At 49.2% G+C, this 24,288-nt stretch overlaps 1 protein-coding gene across 1 annotated transcript in view; it reads left to right on the top strand.

Annotated features, from left to right (window-relative positions):
* Positions 1 to 16,785: 16,785 nt before the first annotated feature.
* The window catches only part of LOC136629222 (zinc finger protein 271-like), a 41,177-nt gene continuing 33,674 nt past the window's right edge, over positions 16,786 to 24,288 (top strand). Inside the window, exons 1-4 of the mRNA XM_066605398.1 lie at positions 16,786 to 16,833; positions 19,823 to 19,969; positions 20,097 to 20,276; positions 20,359 to 20,482. Coding sequence (XP_066461495.1) covers positions 19,892 to 19,969; positions 20,097 to 20,276; positions 20,359 to 20,482 — 382 coding nt within the window. The 5' untranslated portion in view covers positions 16,786 to 16,833; positions 19,823 to 19,891. The remainder of the gene's footprint in view (positions 16,834 to 19,822; positions 19,970 to 20,096; positions 20,277 to 20,358; positions 20,483 to 24,288) is intronic.

Raw genomic sequence — 24,288 nt, 5'->3', positions numbered from 1 at the left:
CTCCATCCATCCTGATCCCCCACACATCACACACAGCTCTACTCCATCCATCCTGATCCCTACACATCACACACAGCTCCGCTGCATCCATCCTGATCCCCCACACATCACACACACAGCTCTACTCCATCCATCCTGATCCCTACACATCACACACACGGCTCTACTCCATCCATCCTGATCCCCCACACATCACACACACAGAGCTCTACTCCATCCATCCTGATCCCCACACATCACACACACAGCTCTACTCCATCCATCCTGATCCCCCACACATCACATACAGCTCTACTCCATCCATCCTGATCCCCCACACATCACACACACAGCTCTACTCTATCCATCCTGATCCCTACACATCACACACACAGCTCTACTCTATCCATCCTGATCCCTACACATCACGCACACAGCTCTAGTCCATCCATCCTGATCCGCACACATCACACACACAGCTCTACTCCATCCATCCTGATCCCCACACATCACACACACAGCTCTACTCCATCCATCCTGATCCCCACACATCACACACACAGCTTTACTCCATCCATCCTGATCCCTACACATCACACACACAGCTCTACTCCATCCATCCTGATCCCCACACATCACACACACAGAGCTCTACTCCATCCATCCTGATCCCCACACATCACACACACAGCTCTACTCCATCCAACCTGATCCCCCACACATCACATACAGCTCTACTGCATCCATCCTGATCCCCCACACATCACATACAGCTCTACTCCATCCATCCTGATCCCCCACACATCACACACACAGCTCTACTCCATCCATCCTGACCCCCCACACATCACACACACAGCTCTACTCCATCCATCCTAATCCCCACACATCACATACAGCTCTACTGCATCCATCCTGATCCCCCACACATCACACACACAGCTCTACTCCATCCATCCTGATCCCCCACACATCACACACAGCTCTACTCCATCCATCCTGATCCCTACACATCACACACAGCTCCGCTGCATCCATCCTGATCCCCCACACATCACACACACAGCTCTACTCCATCCATCCTGATCCCTACACATCACACACACAGCTCTACTCCATCCATCCTGAACCCCCACACATCACACACAGCTCTACTCCATCCATCCTGATCCCCCACACATCACACACAGCTCTACTCCATCCATCCTGATCCCCCACACATCACACACACAGCTCTACTCCATCCATCCTGATCCCCCACACATCACACACACAGCTCTACTCCATCCATCCTGACCCCCCACACATCACACACACAGCTCTACTCCATCCATCCTGATCCCCACACATCACATACAGCTCTACTGCATCCATCCTGATCCCCCACACATCACACACACAGCTCTACTCCATCCATCCTGATCCCTACACATCACACACAGCTCCGCTGCATCCATCCTGATCCCCACACATCACACACAGAGCTCTACTCCATCCATCCTGATCCCCACACATCACACACAGCTCTACTCCATCCATCCTGATCCCCCACACATCACACACACAGCTCTACTCTATCCATTCTGATCCCTACACATCACACACACAGCTCTACTCCATCCATCCTGATCCCCACACATCACACACACAGCTCTACTCCATCCATCCTGATCCCTACACATCACACACACAGCTCTACTCCATCCATCCTGATCCCCACACATCACACACACAGAGCTCTACTCCATCCATCCTGATCCCCCACACATCACACACACAGCTCTACTCCATCCATCCTGATCCCCCACACATCACATACAGCTCTACTCCATCCATCCTGATCCCCCACACATCACACACACAGCTCTACTCTATCCATCCTGATCCATACACATCACACACACAGCTCTACTCTATTCATCCTGATCCCTACACATCACACACACAGCTCTACTCCATCCATCCTGATCCCCACACATCACACACACAGCTCTACTCCATCCATCCTGATCCCCACACATCACACACACAGAGCTCTACTCCATCCATCCTGATCCCTACACATCACACACACAGCTCTACTCCATCCATCCAGATCCCCCACACATCACACACAGAGCTGTACTCCATCCATCCTGATCCCCACACATCACACACAGCTCTACTCCATCCATCCTGATCCCCCACACATCACACACACAGCTCTACTCTATCCATCCTGATCCCTACACATCACACACCCAGCTCTACTCCATCCATCCTGATGCCCACACATCACACACACAGCTCTACTCCATCCATCCTGATCCCTACACATCACACACACAGCTCTACTCCATCCATCCTGATCCCCCACACATCACATACAGCTCTACTCCATCCATTCTGATCCCCCACACATCACACACACAGCTCTACTTTATCCATCCTGATCCCTACACATCACACACACAGCTCTACTCCATCCATCCTGATCGCCACACATCACACACACACAGCTCTACTCCATCCATCCTGATCCCCACACATCACACACAGCTGTACTCCATCCTGATCCCCACACATCACACACACAGAGCTCTACTCCATCCATCCTGATCCCCCACACATCACATACAGCTCTACTCTATCCATCCTGATCCCCCACACATCACATACAGCTCTACTCCATCCATCCTGATCCCCACACATCACATACAGCTCTACTCCATCCATCCTGATCCCCACACATCACACACAGCTCTACTCCATCCATCCTGATCCCCCACACATCACACACACAGCTCTACTCCATCCATCCTGATCCCCCACACATCACATACAGCTCTACTGCATCCATCCTGATCCCCCACACATCGCATACAGCTCTACTCCATCCATCCTGATCCCCCACACATCACACACACAGCTCTACTCCATCCATCCTGACCCCCCACACATCACACACACAGCTCTACTCCATCCATCCTGATCCCCACACATCACATACAGCTCTACTGCATCCATCCTGATCCCCCACACATCACACACACAGCTCTACTCCATCCATCCTGATCCCCAACACATCACACACAGCTCTACTCCATCCATCCTGATCCCTACACATCACACACAGCTCCGCTGCATCCATCCTGATCCCCCACACATCACACACACAGCTCTACTCCATCCATCCTGATCCCTACACATCACACACACAGCTCTACTCCATCCATCCTGATCCCCCACACATCACACACACAGAGCTCTACTCCATCCATCCTGATCCCCACACATCACACACATAGCTCTACTCCATCCATCCTGATCCCCTACACATCACATACAGCTCTACTACATCCATCCTGATCCCCCACACATCACACACACAGCTCTACTCTATCCATCCTGATCCCTACACATCACACACACAGCTCTACTCTATCCATCCTGATCCCTACACATCACACACACAGCTCTAGTCCATCCATCCTGATCCGCACACATCACACACACAGCTCTACTCCATCCATCCTGATCCCCACACATCACACACACAGCTCTACTCCATCCATCCTGATCCCCACACATCACACACACAGCTCTACTCCATCCATCCTGATCCCTACACATCACACACACAGCTCTACTCCATCCATCCTGATCCCCACACATCACACACACAGAGCTCTACTCCATCCATCCTGATCCCCACACATCACACACACAGCTCTACTCCATCCAACCTGATCCCCCACACATCACATACAGCTCTACTGCATCCATCCTGATCCCCCACACATCACATACAGCTCTACTCCATCCATCCTGATCCCCCACACATCACACACACAGCTCTACTCCATCCATCCTGACCCCCCACACATCACACACACAGCTCTACTCCATCCATCCTGATCCCCACACATCACATACAGCTCTACTGCATCCATCCTGATCCCCCACACATCACACACACAGCTCTACTCCATCCATCCTGATCCCTACACATCACACACAGCTCCGCTGCATCCATCCTGATCCCCCACACATCACACACAGAGCTCTACTCCATCCATCCTGATCCCCACACATCACACACAGCTCTACTCCATCCATCCTGATCCCTACACATCACACACACAGCTCTACTCCATCCATCCTGATCCCCCACACATCACACACAGCTCTACTCCATCCATCCTGATCCCCCATACATCACACACACAGCTCTACTCCATCCATCCTGATCCCCCACACATCACACACACAGCTCTACTCCATCCATCCTGATCCCCCACACATCACACACACAGCTCTACTCCATCCATCCTGATCCCTACACATCACACACACAGCTCTACTCCATCCATCCTGATCCCCACACATCACACACACAGAGCTCTACTCCATCCATCCTGATCCCCCACACATCACACACACAGCTCTACTCCATCCATCCTGATCCCCCACACATCACATACAGCTCTACTCCATCCATCCTGACCCCCCACACATCACACACACAGCTCTACTCTATCCATCCTGATCCATACACATCACACACACAGCTCTACTCTATCCATCCTGATCCCTACACATCACACACACAGCTCTACTCCATCCATCCTGATCCCCACACATCACACACACAGCTCTACTCCATCCATCCTGATCCCCACACATCACACACACAGAGCTCTACTCCATCCATCCTGATCCCTATACATCACACACACAGCTCTACTCCATCCATCCTGATCCCCCACACATCACACACAGAGCTCTACTCCATCCATCCTGATCCCCACACATCACACACAGCTCTACTCCATCCATCCTGATCCCCCACACATCACACACACAGCTCTACTCTATCCATCCTGATCCCTACACATCACACACCCAGCTCTACTCCATCCATCCTGATGCCCACACATCACACACACAGCTCTACTCCATCCATCCTGATCCCTACACATCACACACACAGCTCTACTCCATCCATCCTGATCCACCACACATCACATACAGCTCTACTCCATCCATCCTGATCCCCCACACATCACACACACAGCTCTACTTTATCCATCCTGATCCCTACACATCACACACACAGCTCTACTCCATCCATCCTGATCCCCACACATCACACACACACAGCTCTACTCCATCCATCCTGATCCCCACACATCACACACAGCTCTACTCCATCCTGATCCCCACACATCACACACACAGAGCTCTACTCCATCCATCCTGATCCCCCACACATCACATACAGCTCTACTCTATCCATCCTGATCCCCCACACATCACATATAGCTCTACTCCATCCATCCTGATCCCCACACATCACATACAGCTCTACTCCATCCATCCTGATCCCCACACATCACACACAGCTCTACTCCATCCATCCTGATCCCCCACACATCACACACACAGCTCTACTCCATCCATCCTGACCCCCCACACATCACACACACAGCTCTACTCCATCCATCCTGATCCCCACACATCACATACAGCTCTACTGCATCCATCCTGATCCCCCACACATCACACACACAGCTCTACTCCATCCATCCTGATCCCTACACATCACACACAGCTCCGCTGCATCCATCCTGATCCCCCACACATCACACACAGAGCTCTACTCCATCCATCCTGATCCCCACACATCACACACAGCTCTACTCCATCCATCCTGATCCCCCACACATCACACACACAGCTCTACTCTATCCATCCTGATCCCTACACATCACACACACAGCTCTACTCCATCCATCCTGATCCCCACACATCACACACACAGCTCTACTCCATCCATCCTGATCCCTACACATCACACACACAGCTCTACTCCATCCATCCTGATCCCCACACATCACACACACAGAGCTCTACTCCATCCATCCTGATCCCCACACATCACACACACAGCTCTACTCCATCCATCCTGATCCCCCACACATCACATACAGCTCTACTCCATCCATCCTGATCCCCCACACATCACACACACAGCTCTACTCTATCCTTCCTGATCCCTACACATCACACACACAGCTCTACTCTATCCATCCTGATCCCTACACATCACACACACAGCTCTACTCTATCCATCCTGATCCCCACACATCACACACACAGCTCTACTCCATCCATCCTGATCCCCACACATCACACACACAGAGCTCTACTCCATCCATCCTGATCCCTACACATCACACACACAGCTCTACTCCATCCATCCTGATCCCCCACACATCACATACAGCTCTACTCTATCCATCCTGATCCCCCACACATCACATACAGCTCTACTGCATCCATCCTGATCCCCCACACATCACATACAGCTCTACTCCATCCATCCTGATCCCCCACACATCACACACACACACACACAGCTCTACTCCATCCATCCTGATCCCCACACATCACACACACAGCTCTGCTCCATCCATCCTGATCCCCCACACATCACACACACAGCTCTACTCCATCCATCCTGACCCCCCACACATCACACACACAGCTCTACTCCATCCATCCTGATCCCCACACATCACATACAGCTCTACTGCATCCATCCTGATCCCCCACACATCACACACACAGCTCTACTCCATCCATCCTGATCCCCCACACATCACACACAGCTCTACTCCATCCATCCTGATCCCTACACATCACACACAGCTCCGCTGCATCCATCCTGATCCCCCACACATCACACACACAGCTCTACTCCATCCATCCTGATCCCTACACATCACACACACAGCTCTACTCCATCCATCCTGATCCCCACACATCACACACACAGCTCTACTCCATCCATCCTGATCCCCCACACATCACATACAGCTCTACTCCATCCATCCTGATCCCCCACACATCACACACACAGCTCTACTCTATCCATCCTGATCCCTACACATCACACACACAGCTCTACTCTATCCATCCTGATCCCCACACATCACACACACAGCTCTACTCCATCCATCCTGCGGTGGGCGTGTCAGAGTGCAGCAGTGTGTGCTCAGCTGTTGGAGAGTGAAGACGTGCAGGCAGCCTCTCCCTCTTCCAGGGGGAGAAGGTCTGCTTTTCCCCAGCGTGTATGCCCTCGCCTGGGGCATCCACTGCCTCCCGGGATGGACCGGCGGGGGGCAGCGAGAGGCAGCCGGTTCCAGGAGCCAATACAGAATTGAGGAGGTCGCAGAGACTGAAAGTGCAAGCGGCAGAAATTAAAGGTAAGCCCCAGGAGGAAGATCTGTACTCCTGGGGTGAAAGAAAGGATGGAGAGACAGCAGAGCAATTAGCCACCCGCTTTAATAAGTACAAGCGGGAGTTTGAGGCAATAAGCGGCAAATTGAAGAAACTGCAGCATGAAGTGCAGGGTCTGAAAGCCCTGCTAGAGACATGCTCAAGAGACCAAAAGAAAGACTATCAGGACGAAATAAAGAACATAATGGAGGAAATTAAGAAACTGACAGCAAGAAAAGACGCTATAAAGGCAAACGGAGGCAGCATGTCGGAGAACTGGAGACACCAGGAGCGCTTTAATAGGAATATTCCATCCTATACCAGCAGTGAAGAGAGTGCAGAGGAAGGCTGCAGAGGGAAAACCCAGCTTTCTGCAAGCCTGCAGCAGCATTCAAACACTGCTAGATCGCAGGGGGTTAATGAACAGAGCCCCAGAGGCAGCCAAGGAAAGCAGAGGACGGGTCACGAGTCTGACGCTAGCATCCCGGCAAGACAAGCCGACCCGCCCCTCTCAGGTTCATCCATGGAAGAGGAAAGTGACAGCGGCGGGTATCTACTCAGCGAGATCCAGAAAATGGAGGCCCCCCCGGATTTGAGCAAGCTGTGCTTCGGGAACGAGACACCTGAAGAGGACACCCGTATCCGGGCAAAAGGCCAGGCGAAGAAGGCTACAGTGGAAGTGGTAAGTTCAAGATATGTGCCACTTCCTGATAATGCAATCCCTGCGGCAGGGGGTCGCCCGGTGTCTGAAGTGGCACCGGGAGCCAGTCAAAAGGGAGAGAAAATAGAACCATTGGTAGCCCCCCGTGTCCAGTCTGGCAAGGTGCTTGCTGCAGGGTCAGACTGCAAGGGGGAGGGGCATAGTAATGATGGTTTCGCGGGCTCGGTGGAGCAAGTACAGTTGGAGCATGTAGCTAAGCAGGTCTCCTCAGACCAGGCTACTGTGGTGGAGGTACAGGAGCCGGGTGAGGGGACTGATGATATGGATTGTTTGCCAATAGTAGATGAGCAGTGCCCTGGAGGGGGGGAGAACGCACAGGCGGCAACGCAGCAGCGGCCGGTGGTCTCTCCTCTCCAGGACAAAGGAAAAGATACTAAAACAAAAGGGACCGGGCAGGGGTTAAATGTATCAAGAAAGGGCAGAGGCGATGCCAGTGTAAAATCAGCAGTGCCAGCAACATGCAATGTAAAACCTGAATCCCAAACTCTCCCGGCTCATACAGGCACGGGGCTAGTGTCCAGCGGGGAGTTAGGGGTTAAGGCAGCGGATCGTGCACAGGAGACGGAGCGGCGGGGAGCTGAAGCAGCGGGGAGTGGAAAGGCAGGAGTGATTAAAAAGGGGCAGCTGATGAATGAAAGTAAAAAGCAGTCCGGGGTTCTCAGCACTCAGAGGGTTAAAAATGTCCAGGGAAAAAAAATAGATGTAAAAGCAGTAGCGCCCAGGGAAGGTGCTACCGGGAAATCAGTTGGGGCAATTAAGGCAGCACCAGGCCTGAGCACCAGAGAAACTGCGCCAAAGTCAGTCTCTCTGGAAGATGGTAAAATGAGAAGAGCTGCGAGTTGTAAGAGTGTGGCTGAAATAAAGGAGGGTAAAAGAAGAATGAGTGAGAGCGGTCGGGATGGCCGGCTGGGGGGGACCCAGGCCATGCTGCAAAGTGGCTCGTCGGGGACCCTTTCGGTGCAGGCCAGCCCGAAGGTAAAGAAAGCAGCAGGGAAGACGATACAAGCAGTTTCCCAAAACAAGAGGGGAGGGGGAACTGAGGAGGGACAAAAGGGAAATAAAAGAAAGAATGGTGGAGTGCATGAGGGGGTGAAAGTCATAAAGCAAGTAGAAGCAGAGGGAGAGAAGGAGATTGTAATAGATAAGGGAAATGAAGGGCTAAACACTGATAGAGGGGAGGAGGGGAGTGTTGAAAGAACAAAACAGAATAAAATGCAGAATAACAAAGGTGTGGAGGTTGAGGAAAGTAGGGAGAGTGAGGTGACGGAGAAGAGTGTGGGTGCAGGTGAGAATGCAGGGGAAGGATGCGGGAGTGCAAAAATTATGGAAGGGGGAAAAAGGGTTGAGCCTCCCCAGCAAGGGAGCAGGAGCAATAATGAGATGAGTGGAGATGAGAGGGAGGCTATGCCGGGCCCTTCATCTAGGCCCTCCCCTCCCCGCAGTAGTAACCCCCCGGTGGCCCCTGGGGCAAAGAGCTACGCTGGTGCAGTTCAGGGTGATGCGAGGAGGGTTTTGGCTGGTGGCACGGATAGGGACTTAAGACAGCAACTCACGGCCGCTCTGAGACGGGGCGAGAGGTCTGCCCTTATAGATGGTGAGCAGGTGGATTTAAGTTTTTGGGTTCAACGTTTTGGTCTTTCTGCCTTCCGAGAAAATACGGGAAATTGGTCACTCCCAACAGGCGGGCCAAGGGGGACCAGAAGGAATGCAGTCCGTCTTCGGTGGGAAAGTGATGAAACATGCCCTAGGAGAAGTGAGGTGGTTGAACTACTGCTGAAGATGGGCTTCAGGGCACATAACATCTTTGCTCTGATCCATCCCTTCGGTACCCCGGAGTTCGACATCAGTTTCGTAAGGCCAGAGGGTTTGGAACTCTTCTGGACCAATTACGAGCTGGTGAAGAATCGGCCCGGCTGGCGGGATTTCAGGGTCTCCCCCCTGTCCCGCCAGGACGATGTAAAGACGGTGACTGTGTTAACGCGTAATGAGTCTCTGTCTTCGCTTGATATCATGACCTGGTTAAGTCGTTTTGGAGAAGTTAAGGGTGCCCCGGTGAAAAACCGGGATGAATATGGTATCTGGTCCGGGGCATGGACTTTTCTGGTCCAGCTGAGCCGGGCGGGGAACTCAGTGACCCACATCCCCTCCTCGGCCTATCTGGGTAGGGACAGGATCTCGGTCTTCTACCGGGGACAGCCTAAAGTGTGTCACCGATGCGGCGACCCCACCCATTTTAGTGCAGACTGCACTCAGCAGGTGTGCTTCTCATGTGGAGGGGTAGGCCATACAGCCGCATCGTGTAGGGACATACGCTGTCACCTGTGTGGTGTTCTAGGACACCCCTACAGCCGCTGCCCTCGATCTAGTGCCAACACGGCCCCTGAACCCACGGGTAGGCCTCAGGAGACGCAGGGTGAGGGTCTGCCGGTGGGGGAGGGTGTTGACGGGGGTACTGGGGCTGAGGGTCCAGTGAAGAACGGCAGTAAGACAGCAAGTCAGATGAGACGCCTGGAAGCCAGGAAGGCGGCAAGGGCAGGTGAAACATCTGGGAAAACCGTTGGTACGGTCCGCGCCCCTGCCCTTGAGAAAGCTCCTGCTACTGAGGCTCCAGGGGAGAGCGAGTTGGAGGAGGAGACCGAGAGACTGCAGAGGGAAGAGGGGTCCGCCTCTGGCGACGCTCTGTCATCAAATGAAGATGGCAGAGAATGGCTGGAAAAGAGGCGGAAAAAGGATGTGAAAAAGAAAAAACAACCAGGTAAAAGGAAATCTTCTCCTGCCCCGGGTCAGAGACTAATGGAAGGACAAACCGGCTCCCCTCTGGTGTCTCTTTCAAACCGTTTTCAATCCCTTGAGGGGGAACCTGAATCTCCCTTGCTGGTGGGGGTGACGGGGGAACCCGAGAGGGGTGGGGAGGGGCCGGAGGATGTGACCCCCCCTCCCGTCCTTGGGAAGACTGAGTCCCAGGGGAGGGAGGAGGTACCGAAGCCACCAGACAAACGTTTGGCGTCCCCTGAAGATGGAGGGGCAACAATCGAGGGCATGGATATGTCTGCGTCATTAAAGAGAGGAGGAGAGGAATGTGGGTTTTCGGGTGAAGAAAGGGGAAGGGATAAGATAAGAGTCATCCAACCTTAATCACCTTAGATGGCGGCACTCAGTCCGTTGACGCTGGCGACCATTAATGTAGCCAGCATTAAGTCAAATACTGCAAGATTTATGGCCTTTGATTTTTTCAGCCGTGTTGAAGCTGATATTTTATTTTTGCAGGAGACCAGGCTAACAGATTTAGCCAGTATATATCAGGCAAAGAGGGAGTGGACTCACGGGCCCTCCTATTGGTCTCTTGCGGCCGAGCAGTATAGCGGAGTGGCGGTTCTTTTTAAAACCGCAGATGTCACATGCCGACGGGTGATTGAGGTGGAAATGGGGAGGTGTTTGGTCCTAGACGTCCTTGTGGGAGGTCAAGAGCTACGACTGATTAACATCTACGGTCCTCAAAGTCAATGTGAGCGAAAGGACCTTTTCACAAGGATCAAGCCCTATCTTTTTTCAAGCCGGTTGGTAGTCTTTGGTGGAGACTTCAATAACGTCACGAGGCTCTGCGATAGGGGAGGTACCAAAGACAGACTGGATTATGATAGCGTCGCTTTGAATAGAATAGTCAGTGAGGCTCGCCTGGAGGACATCCACATCAGGCATGCCCCAGGCAACACGGTGTTCACCTTCCATAGAGGTAGTAGTAGGTCTAGGATAGACAGGTTTTATTTAAAGGAGGAAGCTGTCTCCTCACCTTTATTGGTGGTGGAGGTGGAGTTCTCCGATCACTGTTTAATTATGTTTACTTTGAATGTTACAGATACCCCTCGGATGGGTAGAGGTTTATGGAAATTGAATTCGGCCCTCCTGGAAGAAGCTGAGATAAGACAGTCCTTTGAGGAGTTCCTTCAGAGCCAGATTCCGCTCATGGGCCTAGGTAACAGTAAGTCAGAGTGGTGGGAGATTTTCAAGAAAAGGGCAGCGAGGTATTTCCGTGAGCTCTCTAACCTCAGATCCTTGTCTTGTTATCGTTTATATCAAGGACTGAGGAGGAAACTCGAGAGGCTTGTCTCGGCGGGGGGCAACCGTGAGGAAGTCTCCAGAGTGAAATCCCTGTTAAAAAGGTGCCAGTATGATAGGTACACATCCTTGGTTTTTGAGAGGGATTTCGGGAAATTCCGCTCGCCCGACCCCTACAGAAACTGTAGGATGTCAGTAAATAGTAAGATGGTTACAGGACTGATTGATAGTACAGGGTCTCTGAAGAGGTCCAGTTCAGAGATCCTGGAGGTAGTCAGATCCTACTACTCGGGCCTTCTGGAAGGGAAGGATCAAGATCGAGACAGGCTGTCGGCTTTCCTGGCTGAAACCATTCCTGAAGAGAGAGTGACCTCTGGGCTTGACGTTTTGACAGACGCTATCAGAGAAGAGGAAGTGAGACTGGCCTTTGATGGGCTTAAGCTCAAGAAAACGCCAGGTCCGGATGGCTTATCATCCGAGTTCTACAAAACCTTTAAGGAACAGTTGGTTCCCCTATTGACTGAGGTATATAATGAGTGCCTTTCCTCGGGTACTCTGCCAGAGTCAATGAGGAGGTCAGCCCTGATCATCTTGTCAAAGGGTAAGGATCCGTCCCGGATTGAGAATTGGCGTCCCATAGCGCTGCTCAATACGGACCGGAAGATTTTGGCTAAGGTGCTGTTTAATCGTTTGGTGCGTTTTGCACCGGAGCTGCTTTCGGGTGATCAGCACTGTTCTGTTCCAGGCCGAAGCACATTTAGTGCTGTGCTGAGTGTCCGGGAGGTTGTGGAGCAGGGCAGGGCTGGGAACTGGAGAGGGTTCTTGCTGTCCTTGGATCAGGCAAAGGCTTTTGATAAGGTTAACCATGAGTACCTCTGGTCGGTGCTTTTGAAATATGGTCTGCCGGTAGGGTTTGTCAATTGGTTAAAAACTTTGTACAAAGGGGCTGAGAGTTTCCCGCTGGTGAATGGTTGGGCTGGGCGCCCCTTTTTTGTGGGATCCGGGGTTCGTCAGGGCTGTCCCTTAAGCCCCCTGCTATACGTGTTTGCGATCGACCCCTTTTTAAGGAGGTTGGGTTGTGGGCCGTTGGCGGGGGTTGGGGTGGGCCTGGGGGACTCTGGGCCGGCACTAAAGGTGGTGGCCTACGCCGATGATGTCACGATTTTCGTCTCTTCTCGCGAGGAGGCGGGATGGGTGATGTCGGAGGTTGTGGAGTATTCAGAAGTAACTGGATCCCAGCTCAACTGGGATAAGTGTGGAAGTCTCTGGTTGGGAGAAGGAGACCCTGATTTTAGTCTCTCGGACACCCTCCCAAGACCCCAGGAGTCATTAAAAATTCTGGGCATCCATTTCGGCCAGGGAAATTATCCCGAGACAAATTGGGAAGGCAGACTAAAAGATGCTAGTCAAAAGGTGGACCAATGGAAGGGATGGTCTTTGTCCCTGAGGGAAAAGGTGAGCCTCATCAAAACCTTCCTGCTCCCCTTATTTATCTATCTAGGCAGCGTGTGCATCTTGCCAGAGTCTTCTTGGACACGGATGTATAGCCTGTTCTTCCAGCTGTTATGGGACAACAGGCTGAACCTAGTGAAGCGAGAGGTTACATACCGCCCAAGGAGACTAGGGGGATTGGGTATGGTCAATCCCGTGGTGTTTTTAGTCAACACCTTCTTGAAGATTAATCTAGTCAACTTCCGCAATGAGGAAAGGGCTCCTTGGTGGGTAGTTTCCTCTAAGTCATGGTTTCGGCCCTTTCTCCAGGATTGGGTGAGAGGAGGGCGAGTGAAAGACCTACGCACGCCGCACGGACATCTCCCGGCTTACGTTACTCCGGCTCTGAAGCTTATCCGTCGATGGGGCTTGGGGGCTGTGGAGGTTGAGACTCTCTCGAGGAGGTTCCTTGATAGGAGGGTCCTGACCTCCCGTTTCCAAAAGCCATTGGCCCTCAAGGACTGCCCAGGCCAGGACCTGGAGGGTGGGTTGGTTTTGTTAAATTCAGTGAGGGTCCCTATGAAGTTTTGGGATTTGGCCTGGCGCTCTTTCCACGGAAAGCTGTATGTGAGGGACAATCTGAAGTATAGGAGCACGGAGGAAAGAAATTGCCCCCGTGAGGAGTGTGGCTCTACGGTGGAAACCATGGAGCATTTCCTACTTCAATGTCCCTTCAATACAGAGGTATATAGAAGGGTGGGGATTTCCATCGGCTGGCCCCGGCTGGCTGGACTCTCCTATTCCGAGTGGGCATATGGAGCTTTCAGAGTTCTGGGTGGCCGGGATAAATGCACGTTATATTTAGTCAGCCTAGTGGTTAGATATTTCACGTGGCACGCAAGGTGTCTAGTTTCGACGCGTCAGAAAATCCTCCCGGTGGAAGTAGTATGTAGGGGCATTCTTGAGGACCTGGGGAAGGTACGTTCTTGGGAGGGCAGCAGGTTGGGAGCGCCAAAGGCATCTCGGTTATGGAGGGGCCTTTCTTTTACGGTGCCCTAGCCTGTTTCCCTTTCCGATTCCTGGTGGTGGGCTGGTTTTTCTCACACTAATAGCTTTTTGTTTTGTTTTAAGTACAAAAGGAGAAATAGGGCTTGCAAATGACTGAACCAGGACTCAATGGTAAGACGGTGATGGTAAGAGGGTGAAGGTCATTTTCTTTATAGTGAAGAGAATGAAGTGTGTAACAAAATTTAATTAAATTATATTGAGGGGGGGAAAAAAAAAAAAAAAAAATAATAAATTAAATTTTGTGTATATATGTATATAATATGCTGTAAATATTAGATTAGTTATTGTGTTGGAAAAAAAAAAAAAAATAAAATAAATAAATAAATAAATAAATAATAAAAAAAAAAAAATATATATATATAAATAATAATTTTGTAAGTAGGTTATAGTATAACTACACTAACAGAAAATTGTAGAAATAATGTAAATATTTCATGTTATCTTCTTTTCATCTCTTAAGGGCCCGGCATAGCGTAGGGGGGTTTATGAGGGGAATGTTCTAGGTGGTACTGTTGTTTCATTTCAAATGGGAAAAAAAAAAAAAAAAAAAAAATCTAAAGCCAGTTTATTTGTTTTTCTTTCTGGGGAACGTATACTGGCACTGCTGATTTGTCTGGCATCGAGGATCTTCTGGCACCAGAGAGTCCATGGGCAGTAAGGGAAGATACGGACAGAAAAACTAAAGCAGGAGAAGAGGCAAAGAACAAAAGAGAAGCTCAAGAAAGGTCAAGAGAGGTTGAGGAGGTCCTTCTTTTTCTGTTTTGTTCAGAAGAAGCAAGCTTCCTGAGCGGACATTGTACGGACCGGAATACACATGTTGTGTTAATTTGTGTTTGATGCTCCAAACTGTGGAGAGAGACAGTTTTGTGTTTTGACAATTACTGTTATGTTTCCTAATTTTATAATAAAATAGAGTTCCATCCATCCTGATCCGCACACATCACACACACAGCTCTACTCCATCCATCCTGATCCCCACACATCACACACACAGAGCTCTACTCCATCCATCCTGATCCCTACACATCACACACACAGCTCTACTCCATCCATCCTGATTCCCCACACATCACATACAGCTCTACTCTATCCATCCTGATCCCCCACACATCACATACAGCTCTACTGCATCCATCCTGATCCCCCACACATCACATACAGCTCTACTCCATCCATCCTGATCCCCACACATCACACACACAGCTCTACTCCATCCATCCTGATCCCCACACATCACATACAGCTCTACTGCATCCATCCTGATCCCCCACACATCACACACACAGCTCTACTCCATCCATCCTGATCCCCACACATCACATACAGCTCTACTGCATCCATCCTGATCCCCCACACATCACATACAGCTCTACTCCATCCATCCTGATCCCCCACACATCACACACACAGCTCTACTCCATCCATCCTGACCCCCCACATCACACACACAGCTCTACTCCACCCATCCTGATCCCCCACACATCACACACACAGCTCTACTCCATCCATCCTGATCCCCACACATCACACACTCACAGCTGTACTCCATCCATCCTGATCCCACACAGCTCTACTCCACCCATCCTGATCCCCCACACATCACACACACAGCTCTACTCCATCCATCCTGATCCCACATCACACACACAGCTCTACTCCACCCATCCTGATCCCCCACACATCACACACACAGCTCTACTCCACCCATCCTGATCCCCCACACATCACACACAGCTCTACTCCATCCATCCTGATCCCCCACACATCACACACAGCTCTGCTCCATCCATCCTGATCCCCCACACATCACACACACAGCTCTACTCCATCCATCCTGATCCCCACACATCACACACAGCTCTACTCTATCCATCCTGATCCCCCACACATCACACACACAGCTCTACTCCACCCATCCTGATCCCCCACATCACACACACAGCTCTACTCCACCCATCCTGATCCCCCACACATCACACACACAGCTCTACTCCATCCATCCTGATCCCCCACACATCACACACACAGCTCTACTCCATCCATCCTGATCCCCACACATCACACACACAGCTCTATTCCATCCATCCTGATCCCTACACATCACACACAGCTCCGCTGCATCATGGTTTCTTCATCTCATCAAGCAGAAGTCACAACCAGCACAGCAGAGCCCTTTGAAAACTGGTCACCCCTGGTCATGGGATCTCTGGCTCTTCCCACACATGTGACTGATCATATGACAGGGACATCATCACAGGTACTGCAAGCTGTTGTCAGGCTCTGCAGTTGGAGGTCTGTGTGTTCTCTTATGGCAGGTTAGTGGGGAAGGGGAGGATTAACCCCTTCAGGACTGCTGGGGGAGGGTTTGTGTAGTCAGAATGCCGTCTGTAATGTCCATGCTGACTTTGTGGTGACTGGCTTCGCTAAGCTGCCGTGGAGCACCATCACTTAGTTACCTGGTGACTGCTACTGTCTGATGGTTCCATTAACCCCTTAATGACACGGTCTCTTTTGGGCTTAAGGACGCAACGACGTACCCTTACGTCATGGGGAGGGAAGGGGTTAAAGAACTCAGCTGGCCGCACATTAACCAGCCCTCGGGAAATTATGTCACTGGAACAAGAGATGTTCTGATTGGCTTACAGCAACCGCCGTATTCGTACATTGCTGTGACTGTGGTTTTAGGTACGGAGACCAAGCCATGGCCACAGCAGTCGGCTATATATTACAGCTGCTGCCCATCCTGACCCTCTCACCCCCTAGATGCTGTTATGGACAGCGCCCGCTGCTTCTAAGTGGTTAGATATAGGCTCCCTTTGCCACCCAATTGGCCCCGCATAATGTTTTCATGGACAGCTGGGGGAGGGGCTTACAAATAGAAAATACTCCACAGGTTCTCAGCAGGATGGACACACACAAAATTACAGAATTTCAGTTTATTTCCCTCCCCCCCCCCCCCCCCCCCCACCTGTCAAAGAATACTTATTTTCATATATTATATCGATCCCAAAACTCTGTAATTAAGTAATGCAAATTCTAATTCCTGCAGGTATACGAGAGCGCCGGCGCCCAGAGTCACGTTATTTAACCCCTTCACACCCCACTGTGTAATTATGTCCTGAGTGGGATAGGGGGGCTGATCCTGCAGCATACACAGAGGGTGCTGGCTGTCTCTGACAGCTGACCCCACCCAGAACAGCTGCGATCAGCTCGGTTTCTGATTGTGGCTCTTAAGCTTTTATATGATTGCTCTTCCGGGGTCGCAAGTGGCCACCATGTGATGAGATTGCGAGCTGCTGTTCGGTTGTCATGGCAGCCAAGGGCCTTCTGATTGCCTGTTAGAATGCTGTATAATGCAATACCAGGGTATTGTAAATATAGTAAAGTTTGCTGATGGCCACGTGTGATATCATTGTGGAGTCCTGGCCGTAGACATCTGCAGCAAGCATCCGTCCGCCAGAGGCAGCGGGCAGATGTGAATATGGCATATAGCCATAAGGCGATACAGAAGTGTGTTGTCTTGTGGATGCTGCCCCATAGCATCGGCACGAAACATAAACATGGGATTAAATGGCCACCGACATGTTTGTATGTGATTTTTTTTTTTGTACTTTGTATGACGACACAACTCTACTGGCTGAAAATGAAAACCACTTTGAAAACCTAATTCAAAGAGGAAAGCGGGCACACGGGGCTGTAGCGCAATATTAACCCTTTCCAATCCACTGTCTGACCTCTGAAGACATTATGATTTAAGGCTGTACAGCTCAGATGTTGGAAGACATGCATCAGGGTTCTCTTACTGTATATTGCCAGCCTCTCTGCTGTTGGAGCCTATCCAACTTGTCACCTCATGCAGTACTGGCTTTAGCCAGCAGATAGCGCTGTTGTATAACAGCAGAAAAAGAGGAAGCCCCCTAGGAAAGCCAGGATACAAATTGGATTGGAAAGGGTTAAGAAAGCAAAGCTGCTGACAATAGCAAGCAATGTTGTACTGCGCATAACAATTGACTATGAAGAAACTGAATCCGTCCAAGATTTCACTTTCCTTGAATCCAAGATCGACCGCAGTGGTGAATCGGGGCCTGAAATCAAACGAAGAATCATCCGGGCCGTAGTGCAACGCAAGGAATGGCGAAGATATGGAAGAACAAAGACATCAGGATTACAACAAAGATCCCAATAATCAATGCAGTCATTTTCCTAATAACTACGTATTCATGCGACAGCTGGACACTCAAGTAAGGCTGCCTGCAGACGGGCGGAAATTATGCCCCTGGAAGCTGCCATAGGATTGCGTTAACAAACGCAATCCTCTACAGACGTCCGCGATTTGGCCATGCGAAATCTCGCGCGGCAAACAAATCGCGGCATGCTCCATTTCTGTGCGGGGCTTGCAGAGCCCCGCACAAAAACGTCACTCCCCGGCCGCCGACCCCCCTTTGCGCATGCGTCGGCTGCCCGTACATGATAGAGCCAGGGCCGCGGGAGCAGGTGAGTGTCACGCTGCTCTCTGCAGACGTTCGGGTCGGGTCCCGCTGCGAGAATTCTCGCAGCCGGATCCGACCCGGCCGTCTGCAGGTGGCCTAAGAGACAGAAGAAGGATGGAGGCCGTTGAGCGGTGGTGCCGGCGGCGTATGCTGCGTATACCATGGGCAGAGATGGATACAAATACAACGTAACCGAAATCGTGATGGCTAAACCCATAAATCATCTTGGGGAGCGAAACAGATAAGTATGAAGCTGTTTTTTTTTGTTTTTTTTTATTGGAATGGGGGGAGGCGGTGCAGATAGAAAAGAGCTTCACTACTTCTCACTCGATCTTGGATCCTTCCTCAGTACGTCAATAGCCCCCTGAATATTGGAGATTGCAAGGCCTTGGGCTGCTACTCCAACAATACTCCAGCCCTGGTTACGAAGGGAAAATAATAGAGATGAGCGAATGTATTCGTTTAGGGCGATTTCGCACCACTACTCGGGTGAAAAGATTTGGGGGGCGGCGTGGTGGAGCGGGGGGTAGCAGTGGGGAACAGCTCTTTCTCCCCCTCCCACTCCCCTCTGCAACCCCCTGCTCACCCCCGGCGCCCCCCGAATCTTTTTGCCCGAGTAGTCAGTTACTCGAAAAAAGCGATGCTCGATTGCGAAATCGCCCTAAATGAGTACGTTTGCTCATCTGTAGAAAATAAAGAGGTCATTACCCGGTGGGTGGTTGTCCCTATAATAATATCTCCTCAAGTATTTTCTCTTATTATTCTAAGTAAATGTGTTTTGTTTTTTACATTTCCTCATCTGCCTTCTATTCAGGTCCTACAATATGAGATCCTCTGCTGATATCTGCTATATACGTGAATTTCGCTGAATGACTCATCAAGGATGGAGAAGGACAGGAAAAAGATGGCAGAAAGTGTATTAAGTCTCACCCTAGAGATAATCTTCCAGTTTACTGGAGAGGTGAGAGATTCTGATGATGTCACATTACATCATTCTTATCTATGGTAATAACAGATGATGTCACTGGGGAGGTGATGGACTTTGGAAATGTCTGCAGTGATATTTATTACTGTCTCCCCATATACAGGATTACACAGTAGTGAAGAACACCTCTAGTGATGGCTGTCGGGCCCCTGTGTGTGATGGATCGGGGAGACCCCTGAGCCCAATCACGGGGCCCCCTCCTCACCACCTGATACATGAGGACATCGATGTGCAGAAGATTCTAGAACTCGCCAACAAGATGATTGAGCTGCTGACTGGGGAGGTGACGCTGCAGGGAATGCTGGCACATTATACAGTAACAGCACTGGAGGCTTCTGGGTAATGACTGTATATTGTGTTCTCAGGTTCCTATAAGGTGTCAGGATGTCGCTGTCTATTTCTCCATGGAGGAGTGGGAGTATTTAGAAGGACACAAGGATCTGTACAAGGAGGCCATGATGGAGACCCCCCAGCCGCTCCCATCACCAGGTAATAGACAGGACTAAATACACGGGGACTTTATTATCTGTATGTAAAGAATGACTTCAGTGTCTGTCTGTGTTTCCTCGAGTTCCATCCAGTAAGAGAAGACCACCAGAGAGATGAGGTTTTTTTTTTAAATTGTGGTGCACAGAACTTGATACAGTATTCCAGATGAGGTCTGACTAAGGAAGACTATAGGGGGATAATGACCTCACGTGATCTAGACTTTATGCTTCTTTTAATACATACTGGAATTGTGTTTGAATTTTTTGCTGCTGCATCACATTGTTGACTCATGTTCAGTCTATGATCTATTAGTATATCCACGTCTTTTTCACATGTGCTGTTGCGTAGCTTGTTGTTGTTAGCTATTCAGTCGTTCACGACCCTCGGCGACCCTAAAGGCGAACTCCTTCCATGGTTTTTAGTTTTGCACTGCTTCTCTCAGTTGTGTGATAGCCATGCCAGTACCATCTCTGACAGTATCAGCCATCATGTCCTTTGGTGGTCAGGTCTTCTTTTGCCACTGATCTGTCTAAACATTCTAGATTTTTCTAGCGACTCTGCTTGCGCTACATGGCCAAAATACGTGAGCCTAAGTCTGGTCAACTTGCCCTGCAGTGATATATCAGGTCTTTTACGATTCAGGACTTCTCTGTTTGTTACTCTTGCCATCTAGGGCATACACAGCAGCTTTTGCCAGCACCACAGCTCAAACGCATCAATCCTCCTTCTATCAGCTTTTTTTGCAATCCTGCTTTCACATCCATACATGGCTATGGGGTATACGATGGTTTGCACAATCCTGAGTTTAGTTGCTATACCGATATCCCTACTTTTCCAGATTTTGTCCATGCTTGGCATTGCACTTTGCCCCAATACTATCCTACGTTTTTTCTCTGGCATAGATTCTCCATCTCGGTCAATTTTTTTAACCAAGGAAGATGAAGCCTTGCCTACATTCCATGGCCTCATTTGGCCATTTTTTGCAGTTGTTGTAATTTTTGTCTTCTTTATATTCAGGTAGAGGCCGATTTTTCACTTTCCGTTTTAACCTTCCATATCAGCTGCTTCAGACCAGCTTCTGTTTCTGCAAACAGATTGTTGATGTTTCTGACACCTCTTCTCACACCGGTTTCCAATTTGTCTAGGTTCATTTTTCGCATGATCACATCCGCATACAGGTTAAATAAGAAGGGTGAGAGGGTGCAGCTCTGTCGGACATGTTTGCCGGTCCGAAACCAATCTGTGTCCCAATACTGTGTTCCCACAGCCTGACTAGATGTGTCGATACGCCCAGCTCTTATAGGCCCTGCTATAGCTTGTCATGGTGGATGCAATCAAAGGCCTTGATGTAGTCGATAAAGCACATGTAGATATTATTTTGGTATTCTCAAGCTTTTTCCATGGTCCATCGCAGGTTTGCAATATGGTCGCGGGCTCCCGCGTCCTCACTAGAATCCTGCCTGTGCATCAGGGAGCGCCGCTTCAACTACTGATCTCAGTCTTTTCTATATAATTCTGAGAAGCATCTTGCTTGCATGAGAATGAGGGCTATTGTTCGATAGTTGCAGCAATTCTGGGAGTTGCCTTTCTTTGGTAGAGGAATGTAGACAGATCTTTTCCAGTTGTGTGACCATTGTGTGGATGCCCATACTGCCTGGCACAGCACTTGGATGTGCAGCCATTTATGACCACTCTTTGAGTATGATCACTCAGCCAGTTGTGAATCCACCTAACAGTTGCCTTGTCAAACCCCATATTTGGTCATTTTTTCAATAAGTATGGTATGAGATACTTTGTCAAATGCTTTACTAAAGTCAAGATATACTATATCCACCGCATTTTCCTGATCAACCCAGTCAATGATTCTGTCGTAGAAGGAAATTAGATTAGCCTGGCATGACTTATTTGTTATAAACCCATGCTGGCTGTGATTACTCCATTTTTATCCAAGTGCTTGCATATATGCTGTTTAATAATTTGTTCAAAGATCTTTCCCAGTATAGAAGTCAGGCTCACAGGCCTGTAGTCTCCTGGATCCACCTTCTTCCCTTTTTTGACGATGGGGACAACATTTGCCCTTTTCCAATCTTTTGAGACTTCTCCTTTTCTCCATGATTTTTCAAAGATTATGGCAAGTGGTTCAGTAATTATCCTAGTATGTATCTGGACCTGAGACTTGAATTCTTGTAAGCTAGCTAAGTGTACCCTCACCATTGCCCTGCTTAGAGATAGCCTGCATCCCTTTATTCTTTCAACAGCACAGGGAAGATCAGTTGATATTACATTTACTTTCTGAGAGAAAACTGATGCAAAATAGGAATTTAAAAGTTCAGCTTTCTAAGCATCATTTTTAACCAATTCACCATTTTCATTCTGTAAAAATCTTATAGCATCTTTGACTTTTCTTCTTCTGCTTTTGACATACCCCAAAATCCCTTTTTATTGCTGTTGTTGAGAGGAAAAATGTATGCTATATTATTCAAGCTTCTCTTCTCTTTAGGGTAAGGGAGAAATTCAAAGACCTAAGTCTAGTGTTAGGAGATGCATCAGGAAATGTGTGCTTCAAAAAAATGGAGGACACTTATAGGAAACCTTTATGTGCTGACTGCACAGCCAAATTTATAAAGATATTCTTTTAAATGATCTTCGCACTATGGTAAGAGAGGAGGTCCAGGCATCTGTAGCTAATTTAACTCCATCCGTTGTTCCCAGATCTTCAAGGTTGCTATAAGTATAGATCTATCAGAGGGGAAAGTGCTAAAGAAAGGAAAAGGCCAAACTATAATAGTTGTAGCAAATAATATCTCTGGCTTTCATCTGATATTGTCGAGATTCTTAGGGCCACAAGAGAGACTTTGAAGATGGAAGAAGTTCAACATGCCAGGTTAATACAGGACAAGATACTTGGTGGGCTGAGATCTTGCCAACGGTATTTCCGTTAAACCAGACCCTTAAACAGTTAATCTCAATTGAGTAGGAAGAGGTGGGTAAATATTTTTCTGTTGCTAGAGAAGGTAAAGACTGTCTCCTGTTTTCTACTAAAGATGCTAAATCTTGGCAACAGGTCCCAAAGTTTTATGTTCAGGTCGCTAAGATGGACAAAAAGATCTCACTTCCATTCAAGGATTCCTCACAGTTGAGGACCCAATGGACCGAAAGTCTGATGAGCTCCTTAAATCAAAAGACCTGGGAGGTTAATGAATTGGTATCACACTCACTCCCTCCTGCATAGATTACATCCTGTTGTACTGAATTGCTGTTGGAGATGTGGAAACTCCAGATGGATCTCTAAACCATATATTTTGGCAATTCTCAATTGTACAACAATTTTGGAAGGAGATTAAAGCTCTTCTATATGAAGTGCTGCAATCCCTGATTCTATCTTCGTAATGTACCACCATTTAAGATGGGTCTGAAATAATTCAAATTGGCCTTACATATATTAACAGCGACTAGATGTTTGATTACCAAGAAATGGAAGCAGTCGGAGCTGAAGGTTTGCTCACATATACTCCTTGTCAAATATTCTAGGGGTTAGGCCACTATTCTACGTTACTCTTAGTAAGAAAGACAGACATTTCTTATAGAACTATAATTAAATTAAAGCAATGGATAAATATATTTCCAACTTTAGATTTAAAATGGAAACTGTTAGGTCTACAGTTCCCCTAATAAACAATTAGCAATTCTGTTTATCAAAAATATCATAGATCTGCAATAAGGGCACTTAAATTTAGGATTTTAAGTGTGTTTTGGGTCTTTGCCAAGGTGGTATTCAAGATAGTGGCCTATTTAGGAGTTAGAGG

Source organism: Eleutherodactylus coqui, chromosome 5 (assembly GCF_035609145.1).
Source record: "Eleutherodactylus coqui strain aEleCoq1 chromosome 5, aEleCoq1.hap1, whole genome shotgun sequence".
Taxonomy (NCBI): domain Eukaryota; kingdom Metazoa; phylum Chordata; class Amphibia; order Anura; family Eleutherodactylidae; genus Eleutherodactylus; species Eleutherodactylus coqui.
The sequence above is the reverse complement of the archived record's forward strand: the minus strand, read 5'-3'. Positions and strand labels throughout refer to the sequence as shown.